The sequence below is a fragment of the Synchiropus splendidus genome, chromosome 1 (genome assembly GCF_027744825.2).
Source record: "Synchiropus splendidus isolate RoL2022-P1 chromosome 1, RoL_Sspl_1.0, whole genome shotgun sequence".
Taxonomy (NCBI): Eukaryota; Metazoa; Chordata; class Actinopteri; order Syngnathiformes; family Callionymidae; genus Synchiropus; species Synchiropus splendidus.
In genome coordinates, this window is record NC_071334.1 from 61,191,263 (window position 1) to 61,215,288 (window position 24,026).

At 41.2% G+C, this 24,026-nt stretch overlaps 1 protein-coding gene across 1 annotated transcript; it reads right to left on the minus strand.

Annotated features, from left to right (window-relative positions):
- Positions 1-8,911: 8,911 nt before the first annotated feature.
- On the minus strand, positions 8,912-23,784 carry tsc1b (TSC complex subunit 1b). The gene is made up of 22 exons (XM_053853438.1): positions 22,592-23,784; positions 20,484-20,703; positions 20,302-20,405; positions 19,127-19,279; positions 18,861-19,005; positions 18,583-18,737; positions 18,437-18,510; positions 18,192-18,370; positions 17,302-17,420; positions 16,960-17,119; positions 16,744-16,865; positions 15,764-15,857; positions 15,580-15,693; positions 14,849-15,473; positions 14,619-14,662; positions 13,705-13,871; positions 13,228-13,410; positions 13,030-13,140; positions 12,246-12,368; positions 11,405-11,592; positions 11,065-11,238; positions 8,912-10,323 (listed from the first exon to the last, which is right to left on the minus strand). The coding sequence occupies exons 2-22, from the start codon at positions 20,590-20,592 to the stop codon at positions 9,672-9,674; spliced, it is 3,795 nt and encodes a 1,264-aa protein (XP_053709413.1). The 5' UTR covers positions 20,593-20,703; positions 22,592-23,784; the 3' UTR covers positions 8,912-9,671.
- Positions 23,785-24,026: the final 242 nt, after the last annotated feature.

The window sequence follows — 24,026 nt, forward strand, 5'->3', positions numbered from 1 at the left end:
ACAAAGTCTGCTTTTTTTTTTAAGTGTGCTATGGGGGTTGTTAGCAAAGAGTTCTCAGATATTATACATCCATGTGTGTATATAAATTCTATTTCACAATGAATAAAACATCCAGTCTTGATGTGCCTGGATTTTAAAACAGAGATGAGCATCAAAGCAGCAGGAGTAAAATTAATCGCTGCAGCAAGAAACAATATTTGTCAAAATTTTCCGGCAAGAGTCTTTTGGGAATCAACTTTGAAAGGAGCCAAACACATTTGTGTGGCGTTTCTGGGAATTCACTGGACTTAATCACGGTCCACGTAATGACAGATTAATGCCGAAACTACACCAAGCAAGCGCAGCACAGCACTATCCACATGCATCTTTCATCAGACGCAATTACTCAGAGCTTGTTGATATTTCCCATTCTTCTCATTTGGGAACATTTGCATCAGATAACCAGAGGACTGCTGTAGGGCTAGCTGAGCAGAGCGGCTCTGAATTTTAGCTCCCAGTCTGTCAAACTAGATGGCACCATCGGACGGCCGGTTGATGCCAAGCATCTGTAGGCAGACCTCAACAATTACGTGATGAAGCCTCATTTTGGAATACTTCTAGAATGATCACCATCTTATTTGGATGAAAAATGAGATGCAGTAGGTGATAATAAAGGCTAATAAAGGATATCTCATCTAAATTCATTCAATAATATGTGAATGTATTCTTGTACACACACACACATATCTATATATATATATATATATATATATATATATATATATATATATATTAGTGGTGGGACTTTAGCAAATTAATTACGATTAATTAATAACAACAAAAAATCACGTTAAAATACTTTTAATTGCATTTAATCGTTAATTTAATTTAACAGTTTGCTCTCCAGACAACATGGAACCTTTGTAAGTGTAGGAGTTCCTCGGTCCACTGATCCCACTGATGCACAAGACACGTCGCAGCTAGGATGAGAACAACAACAACAAACATGGAGGAATCCCTGAACAAAAGCAAACAAAAGCATCTGTTTGCTTTTTTTCAGGGATGTTTTTCGCTACACAATGGCTACTACTCTGAATGTACTTGAAATTCTTATGAAATTGAAATTCTTATACAAATATTTTCAAGACATCAAAAGAGCTTTAGTTTAAATAAGGTGATATAAAAACTTGAATATAGCCACCACCCTGGTTTATTGTGCTGTTGTCAAACTGATGCAAAATAAGCAATATTTTGTTGTTTAAATGTATGTATGGGTCCATCATTTGATTCAGTAATATTCCAAATTCATTCAAATTGAAAAATGTGGCGTCTTGTGCCAAATATTGAGATACCATTAAACTGCGATTAATTGAGATTCATTAATCACAAATTCTGTATATATATATATATATATATATATATATATATATATATATATATATATATATATATATATACATATATATACTTCGGTTAATACACACACACACACACACACACACACACACACACACACACACACACACACACACACACACACACACACACACACACACACACACACATACGTCGGATGTTCAGCCAACAATAATGCCCAGGAGCATTGGATTCTGAGCTACAATAAATCTAAAAAAAGACAAAAGAGGTGAGGAAGCTCTCTGACAGAGGAAACAAAGAGAATAGCTGTGCACTGTGCTGCTGCACATTCTCTTATCAATCTTAATTAGCAGTGGTTGTGCTTAATTAATGCAGCGGTCTTGATGTGGAGATGAAGGGATTGAATATCAATTCCTCCCTGACAGCACTGGGCACAAACCAGATGATTGACAGCCGCACGTCTACCTCAGTCAAGTTGCTGTGCGTAGGGTGGGCTCTTCCTGGTGTTTCAGATTTGTCATAATTGACAGGTGCAGAAAGACATTGGTGGGAGGTGTGTGTGGGGGGGCGGTCCTCATGGAGTTCTGCGTCGTTTATGCAGATTAACACGTCAAAAGTACAAATGAATAAATAAACTGGTAAGCATGAATCAGGCATTTAGCCTGAGGGGATGCAATCATTACCAGATTAAACAAAGTGGCTAATCACAAAAACAACCTGCTACTGAAGTAGAGGAAGTCAAAAGACACACAAGCTTGGGGGTAAAAAGCTAAGTTATCTTAATTATTCAGCAACGGGCAAACAAAGATGTGAATTTATAATGAACTGAGCTGTGACAGATACTGCAGATCACGACGCTGGTAGGTGACGCTTTCAATGGAAGGGAAAGTGCTCTTCTTTCACCGTATTTAAAGGATGGTGTATGGCGGAATGTGTTTTTCAGGAGGGGGGTTGATTCAAGATCCAAGGAACACATGAGCCCTGAAGACGTAATTCCCTCAGCATCACGTGGAGTGGGTGGCTGGGACGCAGGCCTGGTGGGAATTCTCAGGGTCATCCCAGGGAGATGCCAGTGTAGCAGGTAATGAACAGATAATGAACACACATGACCTATGGAGGAGTTTTTGACAGTAAAAAGAAAAAACGATTTCCTTTGAAAACCAAATGAGTTGATACGGGGTCCAAACACCGCGCCACTGCCCGCGAATCAAACCCTCTTTGATTTATTTCCCACGTAACCTCAGCTCGAACTTTCGTCATGTGTGGAAACATAAACACAGCAAATCTCTTAAATTGGCCTAAAAGCTCCCGTTGGTTTTTTCCGTCCTTTACCTCTACGCGCCGCAGACACGGGCCTTTCCTGACCTTCACTCCAAGCCGTGCTCAAAACCCCAGCTATTGATTCTTTCCTGCTATCTGTTTACTCCTCGTCTGCACTCTTTTTCAGCTGCTTGGAGAGCATCGTTTGGCCCAAGGCGATCAGCAGGGCTCAGCTTGTTTCAGTCTTTGATCATCGTTCAGCCAGCGGATTAACATATGCATGTTCTCTTCCTCCTTTTGTCGCCAAGCTTGATAATAAATCTATGGCCTTCCTCCGTCTTTATCGCTCAACCTCTGCTCGCGAGCCACGAATCAATCACCCCTCTTCTGCGCCTCGTGTCCGACATGGATGCAAATCACAGAAGGATCTGCAGGTAAAGCTTCGCTTATTAAAACCCGATGCCTGAATTATTACAAGCCACTTGAGCACAAGCATGTCGCCAAGATGAACAGCCGGCATGAGCGTGTGAAATACAGCAACAACGGAGGAGATAAGCCACACTTTCAGCGGAGGCCCAAAGTGTGCTTCACCTACCATGCGGAATCTAAACAGAGCAAAAAGCAAATGAAGCTAATTAGCTCCTCGTAGTAGGAGGTTACAGTGTCTTCTGGAAGAGGCTTAATCTGAGGGAAACTGCAGTGCGAACACTTGCCTTTATACCTGCCCTTGCTGTGAAGTAAGTGTACTAATTAAGGTTGGTTTGAGCCTACACAACCCCGGTCAGCTCACTACAAGGGCCAGGGATTACGGGGCTTAACACCACACTGATGAGGACTTTGCAAGTAGGACACTAAGTAAATGTGGGTGAAAGAGAGGCAGTGTTTGTTTCTCCAAAACAGGTGACTTTTTCACTTGAACATCAACCCATGTGGATTCTCTAATGGCCACAGTTGAGACACATCCACACTCCCCGCTGCTTTCTTATTTATTACAGCCTAATTATATCAGTGTGTCAGCAAAGCAGCTCTTTGCCCTAAATGTTCCAATGCTCTTGTGGCGGAGAATGTATGTGTCGACCTTATGCTTTGGAGCTGTGTACCATTTAAGAAGGATTTCTCATTTAGCCCAACAATGTTTTTTTCCCCAACTATCACCCCATCAAAGATTTAACAGACCAAGCAGAAGAAAAATACAGTCAAACAAGAGGGGGAGGAATGAATTTCAAAGTTTACCTCCTCCTCATCAGTGCGACGGACTGAGCTGGCCTGCGAGGTGCCAGAGCAGAGGCCCTATTAAGAAACTCAAGCTCAGCTCGGAAAACAACAACCTGACTCGCCTCCACAGTGAGACAATCAGCCATGCACTGTTTGGGGTGAGACGGCAGTGACCCAGCGTGCCGAGACGTGGTGGGTTCCACAATCTGATGAGCGCTTTCACCGACATCAAACAGGGGCACAGCAGACCTCCACGCGACCCGCCTGCGCCGCCCTGTCTCCCGCGCTCTGCTTTTATTTAAGGCTGATACGGGAAGACAGATTGGCAAATATCGATCATGGCGCACTTGGTAAAAATCCTCCCAGCGGGTCGGAGAGGTGATTATGGCTTCTAAACCCAGCTGAGGCCGACTGTGTTTGTGTTCAGGTTTTTACAGAGACATTTTGTTTGGTTCAAGCGTCTCCAATCATCTGTAGAGGGAGAACGCTGAGACTGATGAGCAGTCATGGCTGAAAATGGGTTATAAAGTGTGGAGAATAATGCATGTAGCAGCCCATCATCAAAATTCAAATGACTTGGACCCATCCCCAATCCACCCTCCTCTGCTTGTCTGCCTTCTGTCGAGGCCTCAGAAGTAACCAACAAATTTGGAGGGGAACCTTCTGTAGAGTGTTAGCATGTGAAACAGCCGCTGTATTAATTAAGCTTTTCCTGTGAGTTTTTCCTTTGTTTTTGACAGCAACTCCCAAGGCGACGAGTGGCATAAATCTTGACCTGGCTTGGACGGAGGAGCAGGTCTTTGAGGTGTTGGTGCTCGAGTCAGAAGACGGGGGCAGTGGTGCAGAATTGGTGGCTGAAGAGAAGGAAAAAGGAGGACTAGGTGTGTGTGTCGGGGGGGTTGAGTGGCTGGCTTCATGCCGAAATCCAGGCCTGCCGCGTCTGCGCGCCCTCTTTGAAGTGTCACCTTGAGGGAAGAGCCGATGGCCACGAAGCCGGGAGGGCGGGAGCTGTGGGAAGGAGTGGCACGCTTGGCATCGCCAGACACGGTGCTTTAATATTGCATGGACTCCCGTCCATCTCTCGACACACTCAGGACATTCCTTCTGCTTGATTTAGTTTGAATGAAGTTCTTTGTTTTTGTTTTTTCGTGTCGCTCGCTGTCCCACCTCCTTCCTCTTCCTCGGCACATCTGTGCTGAGGAAAATGTCACCGAGAAAACTTCAACAAGTTCCCACGTCATGCAAGTCGAGGCCTGCGTGGGCTTAAGTGACACACTACAATGAGCCATGATGAGTGACACCTTCGACCCAACATCGTGTATTTTTCTGCTGTCAGAAGTGTGTTTTCTACCGCATCAGTAATCCCCTTGTAACAGTATGTAACAACAAAGCTGTGTTAACAAGCAGTCGGCATCTGTCGTGAAATGAGGGGAATAAGACTCATGTGTCTTCAGCCAAGTTTCCTCTTTGTTACTGCAAGCCCAGCTAAATATTATTTATCAGACTATCGAAAAGAAATTTCACTGACTCATATGTTACATATATACTGCCAACTAAATCTGGAAATAGCTAAATACTACAAACAAACCATGACGACATGGCATGGTGTCTTTCAAACACAATATCCAAATAATATTTAATATGCACAACAAGAGGTTTTATGAAACAAATATTGCATTTCAAAGACACTTGCGTTTATTGTTGATAGCAAACGGATATTCATGAATAGGATTTTTTTTTTATCTTAGGTTATTGTAGGTTTGCATTTGTATTATAAATGTGTGCTGACAGTAATATTTCCACCTGGGGGCTTACATGGAAAATATTCCACCTAAGACACAAACAAAACGTGTTCCTCTTTATCTGTTTCTAAATATAAGCTGTGTAAAGATGCATAATTGAGTCAACTTAATGGCAGTTTGACTACAGAAGAAATACCTTTAATTTAGGAAAAGGCAGAGCCTGTTTTTGCAAAAGAAATAATTGCTTATGTGCCTTTTATCCCGGGATCTTAAAACACACACATTACCCGGGACTAAACTTTATTTAACTTCACTATTTCTATCCTCGAGTCGTGACCTGCTGCCAGCTCATCTCCCAAGTGTGTGGCGAATCAAACATGGCGTTGTGATGAGGAGATGCATTAGAGAGTAGTTTATGCTGCGGGAAGGAGGTGTTTTGAAGTATTTACACTCACACTTCACGCACTTTCTACCCACTTTAACAACCGTCCCAGTTCACAAATAGCAGTTTTAACTCCCCTGATTAGCACTGACATCTGCAGCCTTTCATCTTTCTCTCCATCTTGTTTTTTATCACATTAACCCAAACGGGCATCCTTTAATGGCCTCTTTTTTAGGCAAGCTGAAAGAGGAGAGATAATTAAAATAATTAAACCGCAGGGACCGGCCTCGTCTTGCGCTCTTTTCTTTTCTTCTCGCCTTTAAGTTTGGATACTGCCTCGCTTACTGATTCAGCCGGAGAGAGAAAGACTCATCATCTTCACTTGAGTGTGTTCAGTTGACTCTCGGAGGTCCAATTTTTTTTTTTTTTCCTACCAACAACATAGATGTGGTCTTAAGGTGTGAGCAGGACGTCTAAACATGGACCTTGTGGGGGATGCGCGTCCTTAATGGACTCACTGAGTGTTTTCCACACTAAAGAGGCTTTAAAGAGGAAATCAAAAAGTGCATCCTCTTTAACTATTATTTATTCATGAACTTTTAAGCTTTTAATGAGGACAAATGAAGCCGTTTTCCGCAGTGTCAGAATGTAGCGTGCTTACCAAAAATATTCTTGTTTAGCATCTTCCTAATTCATGTCAAGGAGGAATAAACACTTTTTTTTTTGTTTTGATCTTACATTAATCTCAACTTTGGAATCCAACTTCACAATGGTGATTTATTTATAATTGAACCAATTGAACAAAATAGTTAATTCGAGCCCAAACTTATGCCGGAACTTTTATCATTTAATTAGTAACCTCCTGAACCTACAGCACAACTCGCACTGATCTGAATTATTTAAATCTGTGTTCTTTATTCCTACAAACGCATGGGGCTTCCGTTAGTTCCGCACATCTTTAAACATGGTATCTCAGCTATGCGTCTTTTTGTTATATTTAACAATATAGGTGTACATGTCTTGAATATTATAATGATACCGTACTAGATGAAATGAAACTTTGTCAAAAGGAATGCAATGAATTCTTGCATGAGGACTTTGCCGACTGCAACAGCCCCAACGTTCTCAGCGTACACCCCAACTTTACACAAGCCTGGATGTCTTCCCCCTTCATACTCATTCAGATCACTTTCACAGGGCTTCATTTCAAGTTGGCACACACGCGCGCACGCAAAAAAAAAAAAAAAAAAAGCACAGAATCCCTTTGCTGAAAAGATTTATATTTAAATTTTCATGAAATCTTTGAGAACATTGAGGAGCAATTTCACATTTGCACTGACATCTAATTTCTCAAGTAGTGTCTGAAAGCACAAATTGCCAGGGATTCCCTATGTGCCCAATTATCCTGCATCAATTTCCTTGACCCTGTGGAATGCTGGTAAATTAATCATAGCACTTTTTGGAGCCTCTCTCCCTCTCATCAAATGCACATGCAGGCGTTTGATAAACTAATCATACTTAGTCGGTAATACTCTGAAAGAAATCATTCAGTCCCATATGTAGAATGAGAGTTAATGACCAGAAGTAATTGTGAATTAGGAGGATATAAACTGTGTACGTGGTGTTAGAAAAATTAAAATAAAATAAGCACCGAGAACACAAGCAAAAGCACTGTGTTCTATAACAATACTATTAAAATATTTAAAAAGGATCCATATTTTGAAGTAGAATGTGTATATTTTCACTATATATATATATATATATATATATATATATATATATATATATATATATATATATATATATATATATATATGTGTGTGTGTATGTATGTATGCTTTGCCTTATATGCTTTGTGCGCCGTTTCACGCAATATTTTAACTAAATAAAATCCTTAACCTGTCATGGACAACGCTTCAGAAAAGGCTGAAAGTGAAAGTGATTTCCTGTCATCCACAAAATATAGATATTAAGAAGAGATATCAACAAAACTCACCTGTTGACATGGTCTTTTTCTTCTCTGGAGCAACACCGCCCTCTTCCGGTATATAAATCCAACTGCGATTAGAAGTTTGTACGTCAACAACTTGAAGAATTCATATATTTAGACAAATAAAGCAATTAATAACCTTCCAAATATTATAAAATCATCATATAGAATTAGAAAATGTTAGTAAATAAACGTCATTTTAGCAATACGCCAGGAACTAAAGCTAAGCCGTGCTAAGCTAATGTTTACCCTTCACAAATCATGACGTCGACACTGCAATAAAAGCTGGCTCATGCTAACGTTATCTTACATTAATACGTTTCAAACAGTTTACAAATATGGGGGGATTTATTTAAAACATTTATCTGTGCTGCTTCCTACCTTGAATAAACAGCCAATTCGAATCTTCCTGTTGCAGCAAAGCCTCTTCAACAATGCGCGTGGCTTTCAGCGTTTTCAACTGAAGCTCACAATATACCTTTTATATATTTTTCCACCAGTTTTCATATTATACCCACTTCCGAGTAGAATTGTAGGTATTCTAATCTATTCGACCATGGCTTTTCTGAGGAACCGTGATACGCTCCCGGATAAGAGGGCAGGTCCGAAGTCATCTAACAGTAATAATCGGATCCGATTCAGAAAGAATATTCCGTGGCTTGACGCACTATAGCTCGCATAAGTCACACCACTCCTGCTTGCATTGATCCAAATGTGACCTTTCCTTTTATTCATTCTACTCTCAGCCAACCACCAACTCATGACACTAGTCTCAAATGTAGTGCAAAACATTGAAGACCACCTTTATTGTTCACAGTTAAACACAAGCCACCGCTGTTAGGAACTTCCTTTTAGTCATTTCGTCCCTGATCCTCTTTCACTTGTCAGAGTCGGTCACTTTGTGCCAAAAGTACCTTCAGTCGGTTTGCTTCCATTACTACTGTCAGCGTTTGAAGTGGACTGATGAACATGCTTTTTAGATAGCGAGGCAGAAGGAGATGACAGCAGGAGTTCCAGGTGGACAACAGGATTGAGAGTTTTGGTTTTTTTTTTTTTGTAACAAGGGTTGCGCATCTATCTGACCTAAATGTATGACATTTTTGGCTGGAGGAAAAACAGAGCATCTTCTGCAACACTTGGTCCTCATAGTCAACTCATATGACAACCAGTGAACAAAAATCTGATGAGTTATGTTTAAACCGTGACCTTCAAAGGCTTTTTCTGATTCAGATTTTCTCAAAATGTTTCCCTTGTTTTACAGTACGAAAACATCTCACTGCCACCTGAAACAGAACCACACAGAACAGTGTGGTTCTGCCTGTTCTTGCAACCATATTGATTCTATGGACATTCCACACAGGACCCATACAGAAAATGCTCCTCCTTTTTTTGAAAGTGTCACTTTCAATTGCACTCAACACCAAAAACCTCCCCACCTCTGTGTACACTTGTTAATGTGCGGAACAGTACGGGTGTATTCAACGAGAACAAAGCAACCCATTTAAAATACAGATACTAAATGCCGCACACAATTTCCACCCAATTACACACAGGCCATTTCAATGTTTGACTCCTGATGGGAATATGCCAAAAGAGAAATCGCAATCCTGTTGCCCTGACAAAGGATTGGAACAAATTAACACTGAATTCCGAGTTGTTGATATTGCTCTCGTTTTTCAACTTCTCCAATGTCCTACTTCAGTTCACTCTTTGCCAAAGCACAAACTTAACTCTGCTCATTATGTGCTTCGTTGTAGTCCATGATTTTAAGCTGCTGCTGCCGGGCTCCTCCTGCATGGCCCCGCCCTCTGCCGGGCCCCATCTTCCTGCGGGGACTTTCTTGACTTGAGGCTTGCAGAGAAGGCTCAGGGGCATCCTTGGAGGGTAAACTAGGTTGGGTGGTTGGAGGAGGTGGCAGCGGCGGTATAGATGAACTAGTATTTGTTTGAGCATCAGAACCTGGTTGGGGCACATCCACACACATCTCAGTCTTCAAGTCGTGAGCAAGGCCAGCCAGGGGGACAGGCTCTTCTTCACACTGACTCTCACTTTTGTTTCGAAAAAGCTCGCGCGCCCTCATACCCAGGAAGCTTTTGGTGCTTGGATAAGATCCCACAGTGAGTGGGGCATCCGAAGGGGGCAGGAGTGCTAGTGGGCTAACGTGGGGACACAAAAGGGACGGCTCCACCAGCAGCGGCGGCGCTGGCGGGGCAGTGTCCTCCTGGCTGCCGTTCATGGAGTTGGCTGAAGTCTTGGAAGAATTACTCAGTTTGCTGGGCGATGAAGTGCTGCCGTTGTCCCGCACAGGACCGTGTGGACTTCTGCAGTCGACCTCCTCCTCAGTTTGGACTTTACTTGGTCTATCAGGCAGCAACACACTGCAAAGGGGCAACAATATTTTAAACTCTGCTCATATCAACCACTCAAGGATTATCATTCTTGATAAAAGGGAAAAAGTAAGCAAGAAAGCACAGAGCATTTTTGGTTTGATAACACAAACGCATAGGCAGTCTTCAAAAAAAGGGGGGAGGGGACATATGAACAATGAATGAGTCAAATTCCCCTTGTAACTGAGGTAAACTTGAAACATTTGTACATCACACTAAACATACAGAGCTTATTTGGTGAGTCTATATGTCAGTGCGAGCGAGTGTGTATGCGCGCGCAAGAGTGTGTGTGTGTGTGTGTGTGTGTGTGTGTGTGTGTGTGTGTGTGTGTGTGTGTGTGTGTGTGTGTGTGTGTGTGTGTGTGTGTGTGTGTGTGTGTGTGTGTGTGTGTGTGTGTGTGTGAGCAACTGCCTGCCTCTCTCCTATAATAAAAAGGAGAGGTACAACCTTGTGCGTACAGGAAAAGATTGACATTGTGATTCTCAAATAGTGGGTTGTGGTTGTGTTACTGGCCAAGAAAATAACCCATTTTTATTTGAATGAACTATGATTAAGTCATGTTATTTTAGACACGATTTAGGAGTGGCGATAATCCCAAAGACAGACTAGTAACTAAAGACCACTGTTCTACATTGAATCCAACTTAATGAGGCTATGATATGATCCTTGTTCACATGACACTAAGCCAAGATGACAAATACATTAGGAGGATTTCATGATTTAAAAACTGACCTGGAGTCAGCAGGAGCACGGGGATCAGCTCTGCCCCCTGCTGGCGAGCTGTTGGCAGTGGTAGTTGGTGCCTCCATCTCGACTTTACTGTAGAGCTGCAGGAGTTCAGTCTGCAGCAGCTGCGTGATTCTCCTTTGAGCTTGATACCTGCTGTCTGAGGCCTGCAGCTCCACCCTGAAAAGGCAGGATGATGCAAGGACCCACACTTGTCTTAGCATGGTTAACTCAGTCATGACTCAATCCTCCGCCACGCTTCATTTAGCACACGTTTGGTTTTTACCCCAGACTTAACTCTGAACAACCAAATTATTCTGAAAGACGCAATGAAAGTCACACTCACTTTGCTTGACACTTGACGTCCTCCAGGAACTTCTTCTGCTCTGCAATGAGGTGCTCCTTCTTAGACAGGTGTGTTTCCAGCTCAGCAACCCTGTGCTGTGCAGCCTCCAGTTTCTGGCCCTGCACTAGCAGACTTTGTCTCAGGGAATCCACCTCTTTCCCATACGATGAGCGCAGCATCTTTGTCTCCTGTGGTGTTGGCAATGTATGATTAACACCTGAATGAGTGAATGGAGTTAAGTACAAGTAACCTGTCCACAGAGCTGTCTGCTATTCATTTGTTAACATTTAAAGAGATCATTTTAACTTGCGGATCAATTTGCTGCCACAATAAAGAATGAGCAGCATTACTGACCAGTCTATTAGCATCAGTTTAAATAAAACACTGGTTGGAATGGTGGTAACCTGTATAGGGGTCACAAAATGAAAAGCCTCTTAAATTGTTCACAAAAAAAAAACTTTGACACACCTGACCTTAAAATCAGATGCAATTTCTGACTTTGGAAAGTCACCCAATACCTAGCTCCCTGTGCAAAATATTCTTCATATTTTGGACACATCATCACCTTATTACAACTATTATTTCTGAAAGGCCAATGGCTATTCACTTCTGATTGTGAGACATTATTTGAAATTGCATTCTACAAAATATACAAGTTTCAACTATAAGAACTTTAGAAATGTTGGACATTAGTAAAGAAAGATAAATTATCACCACCTGAAACTCCAGCTAATGCCTACAGTACTTGACTTCACCCCCAACAAACCCAATTAGTATCCCTCTTTTCACCACAGTATGCCAACTCTGCAGCATTCTAGACACACACTTCCTGTTACCGCACCTTGGTATTATCGGCACCAGCGAGGCTCAGCTCCTGCATGGAAAGCTTATGGGCCTCCCCCAGGAGCAGCAGCTGCTTGTTCAGGAAGCTCATCTGCTGCTGGGTAGCCTCACTGTTGCTCAGCTGAAGGACACAACGAAAACAATGAGGGCAAAACTGCAACTGCGAGACAAACATAACCTGTCAAAAAGTATTATGAGAAAACATGAGTCATGAGCAGTTATTAGTGCAATATGTTCTTCAGTAAGGTTGGAGGTCACTTGTCCAAATAACAGTTTGTGGAAGGAAGAAAACAAACCAAGAGCCAATCAAATTACAAAAGCTGCCTGGTACCCCAGTCATTGACCCAAAAATAGAGTAATGGAGGGCATCTCCATAGCAACGGCGCACTTAAAAAAGAGGCGGCAGGATGTTGCGGACACATCAGATCAAACTGTCTCAATCTACAAGTCAATTTCTCAATTCAAAAAAATACCAAAGTGTCCAGGTTTATTCTACATTGGCCATGAATTCATTGTGAGCATGAGATGAATGTCCACAGGACTGCCTGACCTGGATTGAGAAGTCATCCAAAGGTAAAATGAATAAAAAAACAAATGTAAACAACAAGGCAGCAATAAGAGTGGCAACATGGAAATTGTTAATATGTATATCTTGCATCTAATTTAATGTGAAAAGCATATATGAAGAATCAACTCGGTTCCTATAAACTATATTTATAGAGGCTTATATCACATGTCCATGGATGTAAGCCAGACAATTTCAAATACATTACTGTTCTTGCCTTGATAGTCATCTGATTGAGAAGATGTCCAGTGTGACAGACTTTGTTATTGGCCCTCTGAAGCTCTGCCTCCAGTTCATCCATCCTTTTTTGACATTCCTGTAATTTGCTCTGGAAAAGGAAAACAAAGTAGCTTTGAAGTAACACTTTATTTGATCAGCTAAAATGCAGTACAATCATCATGATATGAAAGTGCACCTGGAGCTCTTGGTTTTTGGTGTAGTAGTCATCTCGTCCCTGCTGCAGTTGACGGATTTGACTGTGCAACCTTGTCACCACCGTTTCCCGGTCATCCCACAACTGCTGGTAGCGTTGCTGCTCCACATGCAGACTGTCCCTCAGAGTTAAGATGTCTACACTCTGCAGAGTCAGCTGGCTCTTCTGCACTCAAACATAAGCACACAATTTTCAATTCCAGATGTTTGTTGTACCAGTGTAAAACATGAGGCTGAAATAAGATTATGCAAATCCTCTTTCACTATGAGTTTCACCGTCTTCTGAATAGAACCATAAGTGACCTGGATAAAGCGTAAGATAGCCTAGAAAACCTAAATAGGAACTTCATTTTTGCCTTAATAAAGTTAGCCAATAAGCGTAGCAGTCCCTCCCCCTCCTCAACCAGATGTTTGGAGGTCTTTGGGAAACGACGAGAATGGTCCAGCAGCTTGAGCTCACCATGGCGTTGTTCTGTTCCTCCAGCGCAGTAGCGTTGATGATGCGCCTAAGGAGGCGACGATTGCGGATGGCATGCTGCTCCCTCTTGTAGCGCTCATACAGCAGCTGGTTGTGCAGCAGGAGCAGCTGGCTGCGCAGCGTGTGTAGCTCGTCCAGTGGGGCTGAGCCTGAGAAGACAAATATAATGACAAAGAACAAATAAATTAAGCTCCATACTGTATAAAAAGTTGCACATCCATGGACACTGTTGAATATTTTGCTGACTTGGTTCAGCATGTGATGATCACCGGCTCCACACAAAACATTTAATGCAATAGAACCACTCCCATTGTATTATACTTTGAAAAACGTCCTTGAACTCATTTTATCCAACACATACATACTTTTTAATAAAACACAACTTGATGAACAGATCTACAATACAGATGACTAATAAGTGTGTACGGCTTAGCGTTGCATTGCTGCCAAGTCATTGACCAAACCACCACAGGAGAGTGGATTGACTCAAAGTCATTCATAATAGGTGGAAACAGAGAAAAGCGTATCACAACCGTCGAAATGTAAATGGCAAGCAGTACACCTCATAATTTACCATAGCACAATTAAATCTACTCATGGTAATCTACACAGCACAAGAGCAGAAGAAATTTGGACATAACATTCAGTTTTAAAACTTAATCCATGTTGACAGCAGTCCTGTCTAAAACAAGCATCACTCCTTCCATTGTAATTTACAACTGGAAGTTTGTATACTAAAACAATGTTTCTAAACACTGAATCAAGTTCTGTGTCTAGCAACAATTTCCCAGCTTTGCATCGCTCAGCACTCATGACAAATGAGCAATGTTCTGTCAACAGTGGCCCTGAGAAGAGTGTTTACATCAGGATTAAGGCATGTGCAGAACTGGATTTACCTCCGAAGTGTGTCCAGTCAGCAGACTTGCTTGGCAAAGGCAATCTGTGAAAAAACAAATAAATTATTTTGTTTTGCATGAGTGAAAATACATTGAAGGAAAATTTCTGAAGAAGAATTTTAAAAACACTTTGTGTTGACTAAAGAGCAATAGTTCAGGTGTCAGCAGAGCAGTATAACGAAGACATAAAACAACAAGTGTATCAGATGATTGATAAACAAGATCTTCACCTCTTGAGGACTTTGTCATGAACATCACTGCCCTGCTGAACAAGGCGATCCAGCACCTCCAGTGGCGAAGCAGACGTGACTCCTTCTTCCTCCCCGTCCTCCAGCCCCTCCTCCCGGTGTGAGAGTCTCTCCAGTGCAGCTTTATGCACCGCCTCGTTTGTTTTCATTCCCACAAAGAGTGAGGCAGCCCGCGGGAGAGCCAGGTCGAACAACAACTCATAGGGCACCTGTGCGGGGGTCTTATTGCAGGGGCTTGGCGAGAACATCCCAAACTTGGCCACCTCTTCATCATGGACAGAGAGGCTGCGGTGGAGTTGATCGACGATGGGGGTGAAACCCAACTGCCAGGAATGTTCAAGACTGGTATTGGCTGAACCCCTGCTGTCCTCTGTTTTCCCCCCTCTCTCACTTCCAACAGCATTGGCACTTGAAGCATTCTCCCCCTTGATAGGAGTTGATACTGCGTGGTGCATATCCCTGTTGGCAGCACTGGGCTGGCTGTTGTGCAGCACCTGGAAGCCCGTCAGAGTCTCAGTGGTGTGATAGAATGGACAATCAAAGCCTCTGAGACCAGACAACTCCCGCTTTTCCTCTGTGAGTTTTAGAAGCTCCTCTGTGATGTCAGCTAGAGATGACCACACACAAAAAGGTACACATTTCAATTTGATTTGCGATTGAAAATAATGTGTAAGCATTAACATTTACTCGGTCAGTTGCACGTCAGCGCTTACCCTCTTCCTTCTCTTTCTCCGTTCTCAGCTGCAGGTCCAGCTCTTGTTTCTTCATAAAGACTGACAGCTCAGTCAAAGTCATTGAAACATTCTCAGCGGTTCCCGTGTTTGATTCTGGAGGAGTGAGTAAGGTTAAAAAACGCCAGGCATATTATGATGCTTTTTAAAAATGTAAAATAGTCACCTTTATTTGCAGCTCTGTCTGCATTCTTCTCCATATCTTTCACTGGCTCTTGTCTCACCAGTGCAGGTTTACCACTTTCTCCTTGCCGGCGATCCTGAAACAGGCACAACAATATTACAAAATATATACACTGGTGGTGGGACTTTAACAAGTTACAATTCATTAATTAAAACATTATTATGAGTAATTAACTACAACAAAAAATAATTCAATTTAATAAAATCACATTTCATTTAACAGTTTGCTCTGCAGACAACACAGAACCTTTGTAAGTGCAGGAGTTCCTGGTCCACTGATCACACTGATGCACAAGACACTTCGCAGCGAGGATGATAACAACAACAAACATGGAGGAATCCCTGAACAAAAGCAATCTGTTTGCTTTTGTTTTCGCTACACAACGGCCAGGGTTTCCACTACTCTGAATGTATTTGAAATACTTATAAATTGAAATTCTTATACAAATCTTTTCATTAGACATTAAAAGAGCTTTAGTTTAAATGAGGTGATGTAAAAACTTGAATATAGCCACCATCCTCGTTTATTGTGCTATTGTCAAACTGATGCAAAATAAACAATAGTTTGTTGTTTAAATGCATGTATGGGTCCATCATTTAATTCAGTAATATACCAAATTCTTTCAAATTGAAAAATGTGGCTTCTTGTGGCAAATATTCTGATACCATTAAACTGCGATTGAAATTAATTAATCACAAATTCTCTAATAAACTAGATTATTTTTTTAATGGAATCCCACCCATGTTGGTTTAACCATGTTGGTATGTTGATGAAAATCAAATATGTCCTTTTGCATTTCATTTATTTTTAGTCCCAGTATGCTCATCACCAGAACAATCGATAATAGATTGAGATTAAGAACACTGACTCATCACTCAGCACAGAATGGCAAAAAGCATTATTTGCTGACTGCATGCAAAAAATGAAAAAGGAGGGAGAAGCACAAATAAGAGAAAACACACTTTTCTTGGTGGGCTGGACTGGACTGTGCTGCCTGGCAAGGAGATTATGGGAAAGTCGTCTGATAGAGTGGGCGGTGGAGAGGAGGTGGCTGGAGTGCTGGAGGCCGGCGTTCCTTTCCCTCCTATTCAGATTCAAAACAGGGACAAAGGGAATTCCACAACTCGTCACAACTTCAACCAGCAACACATAAACACAATTTGTAAATGCCATCTAACCAGAAGTAGACTGAATACGACTGGGATGGTGAGAGGCACTGTGCTCCAGGTTGGGCGACATGCCTCTTGATGAAGGGGGTGTTGCCATGCCACACAACGAAGAAGGACTCCACAAAGGATCTTTAACCCCACTAGTAGATGTGATTTCACCTGTGGAATTCTAAAAAACAGAAAAGAAAGAATTAAACCACCATGAGTCCAAAAGCACATTTGAAGGTCATATGGTTAATAATTTATCATCAGCCGACTATATTTGACAAAACCAGCAACAAACACAAGCCTCAAGTTTCAAAGGTCATCTTATTGGAAAAACAATTTGACAACCATAATGGATGGTCTTACTTGATGCCTGGTGTTCTGTGGACTACGGTACGTGGACTGTGTCCCTGAGAAGGGTGGCAAGGACAGAGGCGGGGGAAGAGGCTGCCGGGGAGTCGAGAACGGGGTTGACGAAGAGCTTCCTGTTGTCAAGAAGACAAACTGATCAATGTCACTGCTCCTGGGCTCATGTGCGCGTGTCAGCAAAGCTGTCCTAAGCACTTTAAACTAGAACCTTCACATGAAATTACAATTGCTAGATGTTGCTTTCTCAATATAGTACCAGAAACATCCAGTGGAGGATCCACTTCAGATGAGGGAACATATACGACCAAAGAAAAAGACAGCTTGCTCATGTGTATTTGCAGCATGTTAGCCTTATTCGCATCTTGTTCACCTGGACTCTATTTCATGCAAGAATGGTCAGCAAAGGTTCACTGTAAACAACACCATAAATACTAATTTTCAACTGTCAATAAGCAGGCAATTAGCTTGATAATGTCCATTGTGGGTTCTGCAACGTAAAATGTAAGTATAGTATGGTGTTTCAGAAATTCGTGACATGTGGGCTGGGCTCAGCACAAGCAGGCGTTTGTAAGTTACCAAGACTATGACTCAAAAAATGACAGTAGTAGCAGTTCTCAGGATGATCAGATCCACAATGTCACAAAATTGAATCACATTGAGCAGCACAAACACAAACTAGAGAAGGCGTAGTCACTAAATAAGCAACTACCTGCAGTGCAAGATGCACCAAAGTAGTACTTTAAAAAGCAACAAATAATTTCTATTGCTTCAAAGACCTTCAACACCACCAAGCGGGATCGTGGAAAAACTTTAGAATGTTTTCTTACAGACACGCAGAAACATTCGAGCGCTGAAGGCAAAAAAAAAAAAACCCAAAGAAAACTGACCATAGCTGCTGTGCAGTTCCGTGTAGGGGCTAGGGGTGCAGTCTTGAGGTCGCAGTTGCACTGGTGGGTAAAAGTTCTCAGGCATATTGGCATATCCTTCCTCACAAGAGGCCTCCTTGGGGTCTAGCGAGACTTTGGCACATTCAATGACGATATCATGGATTTCATATCTTTTCCATCTACAACACACGAGAGAGTCAAGGAAAGCGGCCATGTGTCTCAAAGGCATGTGGGAACCGGGCTACCTTGTGGGGTCAAGTTCATGGTCCTTGGTTCCTGTGACCAGTTCCGGGTGTATGCGGACGTGTTCCAGCATGGGCTATATAGAAGGTTCACAAAGTCAATTCTTTGAAAGCCTGTGGTTCAGTGCTTGAAAGTAGCAGGATATTACCTTCACCACCTCCTCAAAGGTGTCCATGTTCTCCTTCATGCTGTAATGTGAGCGCAGGTACGACACAAAGTTGCATGGGTACATGCCGTACAGGCGGTGGAAGAGAGAATAGACGCTGGCATGCAGGTGGATCAAGTAGACCTCTGAAACATGACCTGGTTGGGTAAAAATGGACAACCAAGAGATAACAGGATGAACTTTAATGGGCAAAAAAAAAGTCTGACTTGTCTGTACAAAATCACTATTCCTATTTATTTAAAACTGCAAGAGATTTTTACCAGGATTCTTGAGGTTCCAGGACGCCAAGCGACCAAATATGTCAAAATATTCCCATAAGTGTTGTTTTCCAGCTTGGGGGATCATTGGCAGCAAAGTGATCAGCACAAGCACGCCAGTTATCAGCACTACCACATCTGTATCCGTCTGCCGAAACACATGATCGGTACAAGAGGAATGAACAAGGTTGATATGACGACTCTTAGGCCAATCCTTGATTGAGATGTGAGTAAATTGCTCCCCAGTTAAGATAAGAGACTCTCTTTACCTTTAAGCATTTCAGCAGAGACAGCAGAAGAGGATATCGAGCAATCTTGTGGATCCAGGACGGCTGCTTACGGATTACATGGCCAAGCAGGGTGAGAGTCGGCAGCCGACACGCCTGTTTGCTCATACAGTCGTTCATCTTGTCCAGAAGGTGCTGTAATTCAGGTGCAGTCACTTTAAAATGCATAATCTATATTTGCCCACATTGTTCAGACTGCAATAAAGTGATTACACGAAGCATACTTAATATGCATATACAGAATTTACTGGAAGGAGATTCTAAATTAAAGCCTGAATCTAAATGACTGCATTCACTACTTCAAGGGGAGATTTCAGAGTCAAAAACAAATGTAGTAAAATCACTAGCTAAAACCATAACATCCTCTTAAATCATGTCATTTGAAAAATTCACACTTAAACAAATGACAAAATAAAAATCTGGTTTTGAGAAACAGTGGACAAGATCAGATCAAGATTATCCAGAATCAATCCACTTTTAAATGTGGAAAAACCACAGGTCGAATTAAAAAGAAAAAAAACATTAAAATGAGAAGACACAACTCAGACATTCCGTAAATGCCCTCTTCAAAAAACTGAAGGGCTTAAGTTAGAACTAAGATAATCTAACATCATTAGCATTTATAATATTAATTGTGACATGAGCTCATCGTGCGCATCTGACTTGCCATAAAGAAAGTAAGTCATGAACATTTCCTATCACAAAATCAATGGCAGTACGGCTACGGGCAGCTGTAATATTTACGCAAGAGATGAACGAATGCCCAATGTTTAGTAATTAGTAGAGTTTTGTTCAACAGCTATTATTTTCACATATACTCTACACTACACGTACACACGTTTTCCCACCAGCCATGTCGGAATTCCAGCTAAAATAAATAGAACTTATCTTTTAATTATTTAAATTATTTGAGCAAAATATCCATTTCATTCAAATAAATGAAGAGGGTCATTACTGGAATTACTTCACCATTCATTAAGTTGTCATAAGAACAATGGTGCATAAAAGATCTGCTGATTCATGCTGAATTGTTTCGAGATACATCACAGTAACGTGTGGTATTTTACACTTCCGCGCAGCTTTGTAGAACATATTTTTATTGAGTGATTCCTCTAGTGTTTCATTGTTCCTTGTCAAGAAATGCCCGATATTCTTACCTTGTCATGTGGTTCTCTTACTGAGCAGAGGATATGCATGGCCTGAGCAGAGTTAGTTTCTAAAAAGTAGTCCACCAATCCATTCAAAAGCATCGACCCTCGCTCTAATAACAGAGGGAAGGATATCATTACTAAATGGCTCTAACTTACAATGAATTCGAACCACGCTGAGGAATTCTTACCAGTACTGAGATGATCGTTGATAAGGCCTCGAATCTCTTCCAGCTGCTGGAGGTCAGAGGTTTCCAAAAGTGGGAGGAGTTCTCCCATGTTGGGCTGCTCTCTGGCCATGGTGGCAGTGCTGTACAGGAGTCTCCCTCTCCTTCACACACTCAGTCTGTGCTGTACCTTCCTGCCTGGAGGACTCCTGGGGCCACCCACCAATATGGTCTCCAGGCACCTCTTCATCCCATGACCAACAGAATCAGAGAAAAAACATGATAAAGAAAAGAAAGACACATACAGATCAGGAGTGTACCTTAAAGAGGGGGGAACATTTTTAAACTCTACCAACAGTTATTTGTTGGAATTTATCTCTCAAAATGACATCTCATAATTCAAATGAATTATTTAGAATCGTAAGTTAAGAGGCAGTTAATATAACTTTCAGAAGCAGAGGAATGGTATTCAAAATAAGAACTACATTCCAAGCATGCAGTTTCGTGGCTCAGTCCTTTGTACACTCCCCAACTCACAGCTTTGAGGCCCCAAAGATATCAACATTCGGGGGACTGTGACCTGATATCCTGAGCAGGGAAATTGTTCTCCTTTATGAACAGCACATGATGCAAATGCTAAATCATATCTAAGATACAAAAAGAAATATATTTCCAATGTGCAATCTGTGTCTGCAATGAAAGACCAGAAAGAAACTTATGACAGATCAAATTATAGATAAAAATTATTTAAACAAAAACCAATGTACAGTATTCAGGATAGTTAAAACTTTATTCTCCAATTTTAAAGCAGGTTTGAATTGTGTTTTAAGAAAAAACATATCGACTTCAATTACGAAAGACAGGAGTTGCTGACAACATTTAAAAAATATGTGCAACCATCTGTCTTCATTAAAACTATCAGCCTACAGTGAGGAAACAGATGTTTTATTTGTGGTTTATGCATCTTGCAGAGGAAGAGCCACTGTCACTGATGACCTCATGCAGCTTGGGAACGCTCAGGACACAATGATGCTTTTAGCAGCTCTGGTGATCTTGTTTACACACAGCAAATGCAATTTGTGCTTGGTCATGTTGTTGTACCAGCCTCCTGCCCTCTTTCGCAAATATTAAATACAATTACAATAAGTAATTTCTTTTATTCCAAATCAAGTGTGTTCATTGGAAAGAAAAAAAACATGAAGACTGTGGCTGGCATGGTTAATAAACAGTATTCTTTTGTGACTGATATACTGCAACAGAGTACTGATTATTTTGTTAAACAATGACAACCTTTATTTCAAAGTTCTCATACCATATATGTTTCAATTTACCTGTAGCTAACAATAGTTTCACATTTAATTTCACAGTTACTAAAACGAAGGTCTATTGCCCCCTACTACTTCAGAGTAACTAAACTCTAGACAAAACATGTTGAAGTTGAATATGATATTGGGAATTCCAAAGCCATGTCAAACAAATATTGGGCACGCCAACAATACAGAAGTCAACAACAGAGGTCTTTTATTTGGCATACATGAAGCCGCTTTAGGGGGCAGTCTGAAATTGACAGCATTTTTTATGAATATTATGTTCCACTATATACACTTGGCAATGACATTTAACTGAAAGTACACATGCTGGTGCTTCATAATTCAGTATTATTCAATGTCTATTTTGCAGTTCCTCCATACAGCATGCGGGGCAGAGTCCAGAATAACAGCAGCAGTACGTGGAATAAGAATAACACGTTCAGATACACCGCTGAACAACATTTGGTCCAACTAAGATGAATGATACACGAGGAAAGGTGGGTAGATGTGGCTGTCACATAATCGCAACTGACACTATGAGAGCATATTATTCAGTATGTCTCAGAAAGTAAAAATGTGAAGCGTGCATGCTTGCATTTGTTTTTGAGGCACCAACTACATCCACCACTGACTGTTTCGTGAAAACTAGTCCCTCCGCCAGGAGCTAACACTCCACAGCTAACGCTCGCCAAAAATTCAAGTTCGCCGTACAACCGGGTTTCACTGACAGTAAAGCGAATCATACACCTGGTTTCTGGAATCTATGACTTGCATGGATGAATGTTTTCCAACAAAAAACGAGTAAAATATTCACATTCATACCTGTTTACCTGCTAGAGTCGCTGCACTCCACAGGACGCTGCCATCTTGGACGCCTCACAGCTCATCCCAGCGCAGTCTGCTTCCGCCGTTAGGCTGCATACAAACTAAACCTTCAAGTTAGCACAGCTAAAGCCGCAACAGCAGCTTTTACTGCACATTTCCAACTAGAAATGACAAACAAAGTTGTACAACAATTTGGATACAAAAATTAATCCGTGCTTTGCTCAATACAGTTTGTCAACATGCAACGAAAAATATTGTTTGTGCCATTTTATTCATCGCGGAGGGAGGACGTTAGTGTGATGCGGTTTCGCGTGACCCATATGTAAACAGCGCATGCGCACATGGCCCAATAATGTTTCAATAGTCCAATAGACAAGGAATTATTATGATTATTATTTTTATTTTTATTTTTTGACATTATCGTCTATTATTATCCTACTTGGAATATGAATGGATTACAAATATTCAATGATTCAATATAATATAATACTATATAATATAATACTATATAATGTACATACATGAAGCAGTATGTTTTCATGTCAAGGGAGGATGTTAATTAAGTACTGAGGTCAGAAGGAGTTGCAATATGTTCTTTTAATCTGGAGAAAGCCAATGACAGAGTTCGTTGAGAGGAAGTACGAGGAAGTCAGGACCCTCAGAGAAGTGAGGGTTGTACATGTATGAGAGCAGAGAGACAGTGGTGAAGTGTGGTGTAGAATGAATGAATGAGCAATCTGCTCTCAGCCTCGCACTGTTTGTTATTGTTTGCTATTGTTTTTTGTCATTGTGGTAGTGTTCTTCCATGATAGTAAAAATGAGTTGTGTTGAGTTAATTGAAGCAAGACAGGCAGACAGACAGAATACATGTGCGTAATTGAGATTGGGGCAGACGGGCCGTTGATGGTGAAGATGAAGGTGTAGTAAGTAAAAACAAATGAGTATAGGGTCAGTTATACAGAGTGATGGACCGAAATTAAGAGGTGAAGAGGAAAGTACGTGTAGAATGGGTGGAGACAACCTTGGACTTAGACTCAGACTTTCTTTATTGTCATTGCACAAAAACATATCACTATATTATGGCAACGGAATTTCGGTCTGAGGCCTCCAAAAACCAAAACTATATGTCCAAAAATAAATTAATATGAGATAAATACTTATCAGAAAGATGTAGTTCCTGACAGGATATGTTGATCGAAGGTCTTAGGGGAATTCTGTAATTCTGTATTCAAATAGGCAAGAGTGTATGTAAGCATAATATAATATACTATAATATAATATAATATAATATAATATAATATAATATAATATAATATAATATAATATAATATAATATAATATAATATAATATAATATAATATCACGATCCCCTCGTCTGTTTTCAACGTCCTTTGATGCTTTGATGACGTTTTCCCATTGTGAGCACATCGTT

Coding starts and splice junctions, on each gene's coding strand:
- tsc1b (XM_053853438.1), bottom strand. CDS start 20,592: ATGGCCAGAGAGCAGCCCAACATGGGAGAACTCCTCCCACTTTTGGAA. Junction 17,120..17,301: donor CACAGAACACCAGGCATCAA/GTAAGACCATCC, acceptor TCTGTTTTTTAG/AATTCCACAGGTGAAATCAC. Junction 10,324..11,064: donor CGTGCTCCTGCTGACTCCAG/GTCAGTTTTTAA, acceptor GCCCCTTTGCAG/TGTGTTGCTGCCTGATAGAC.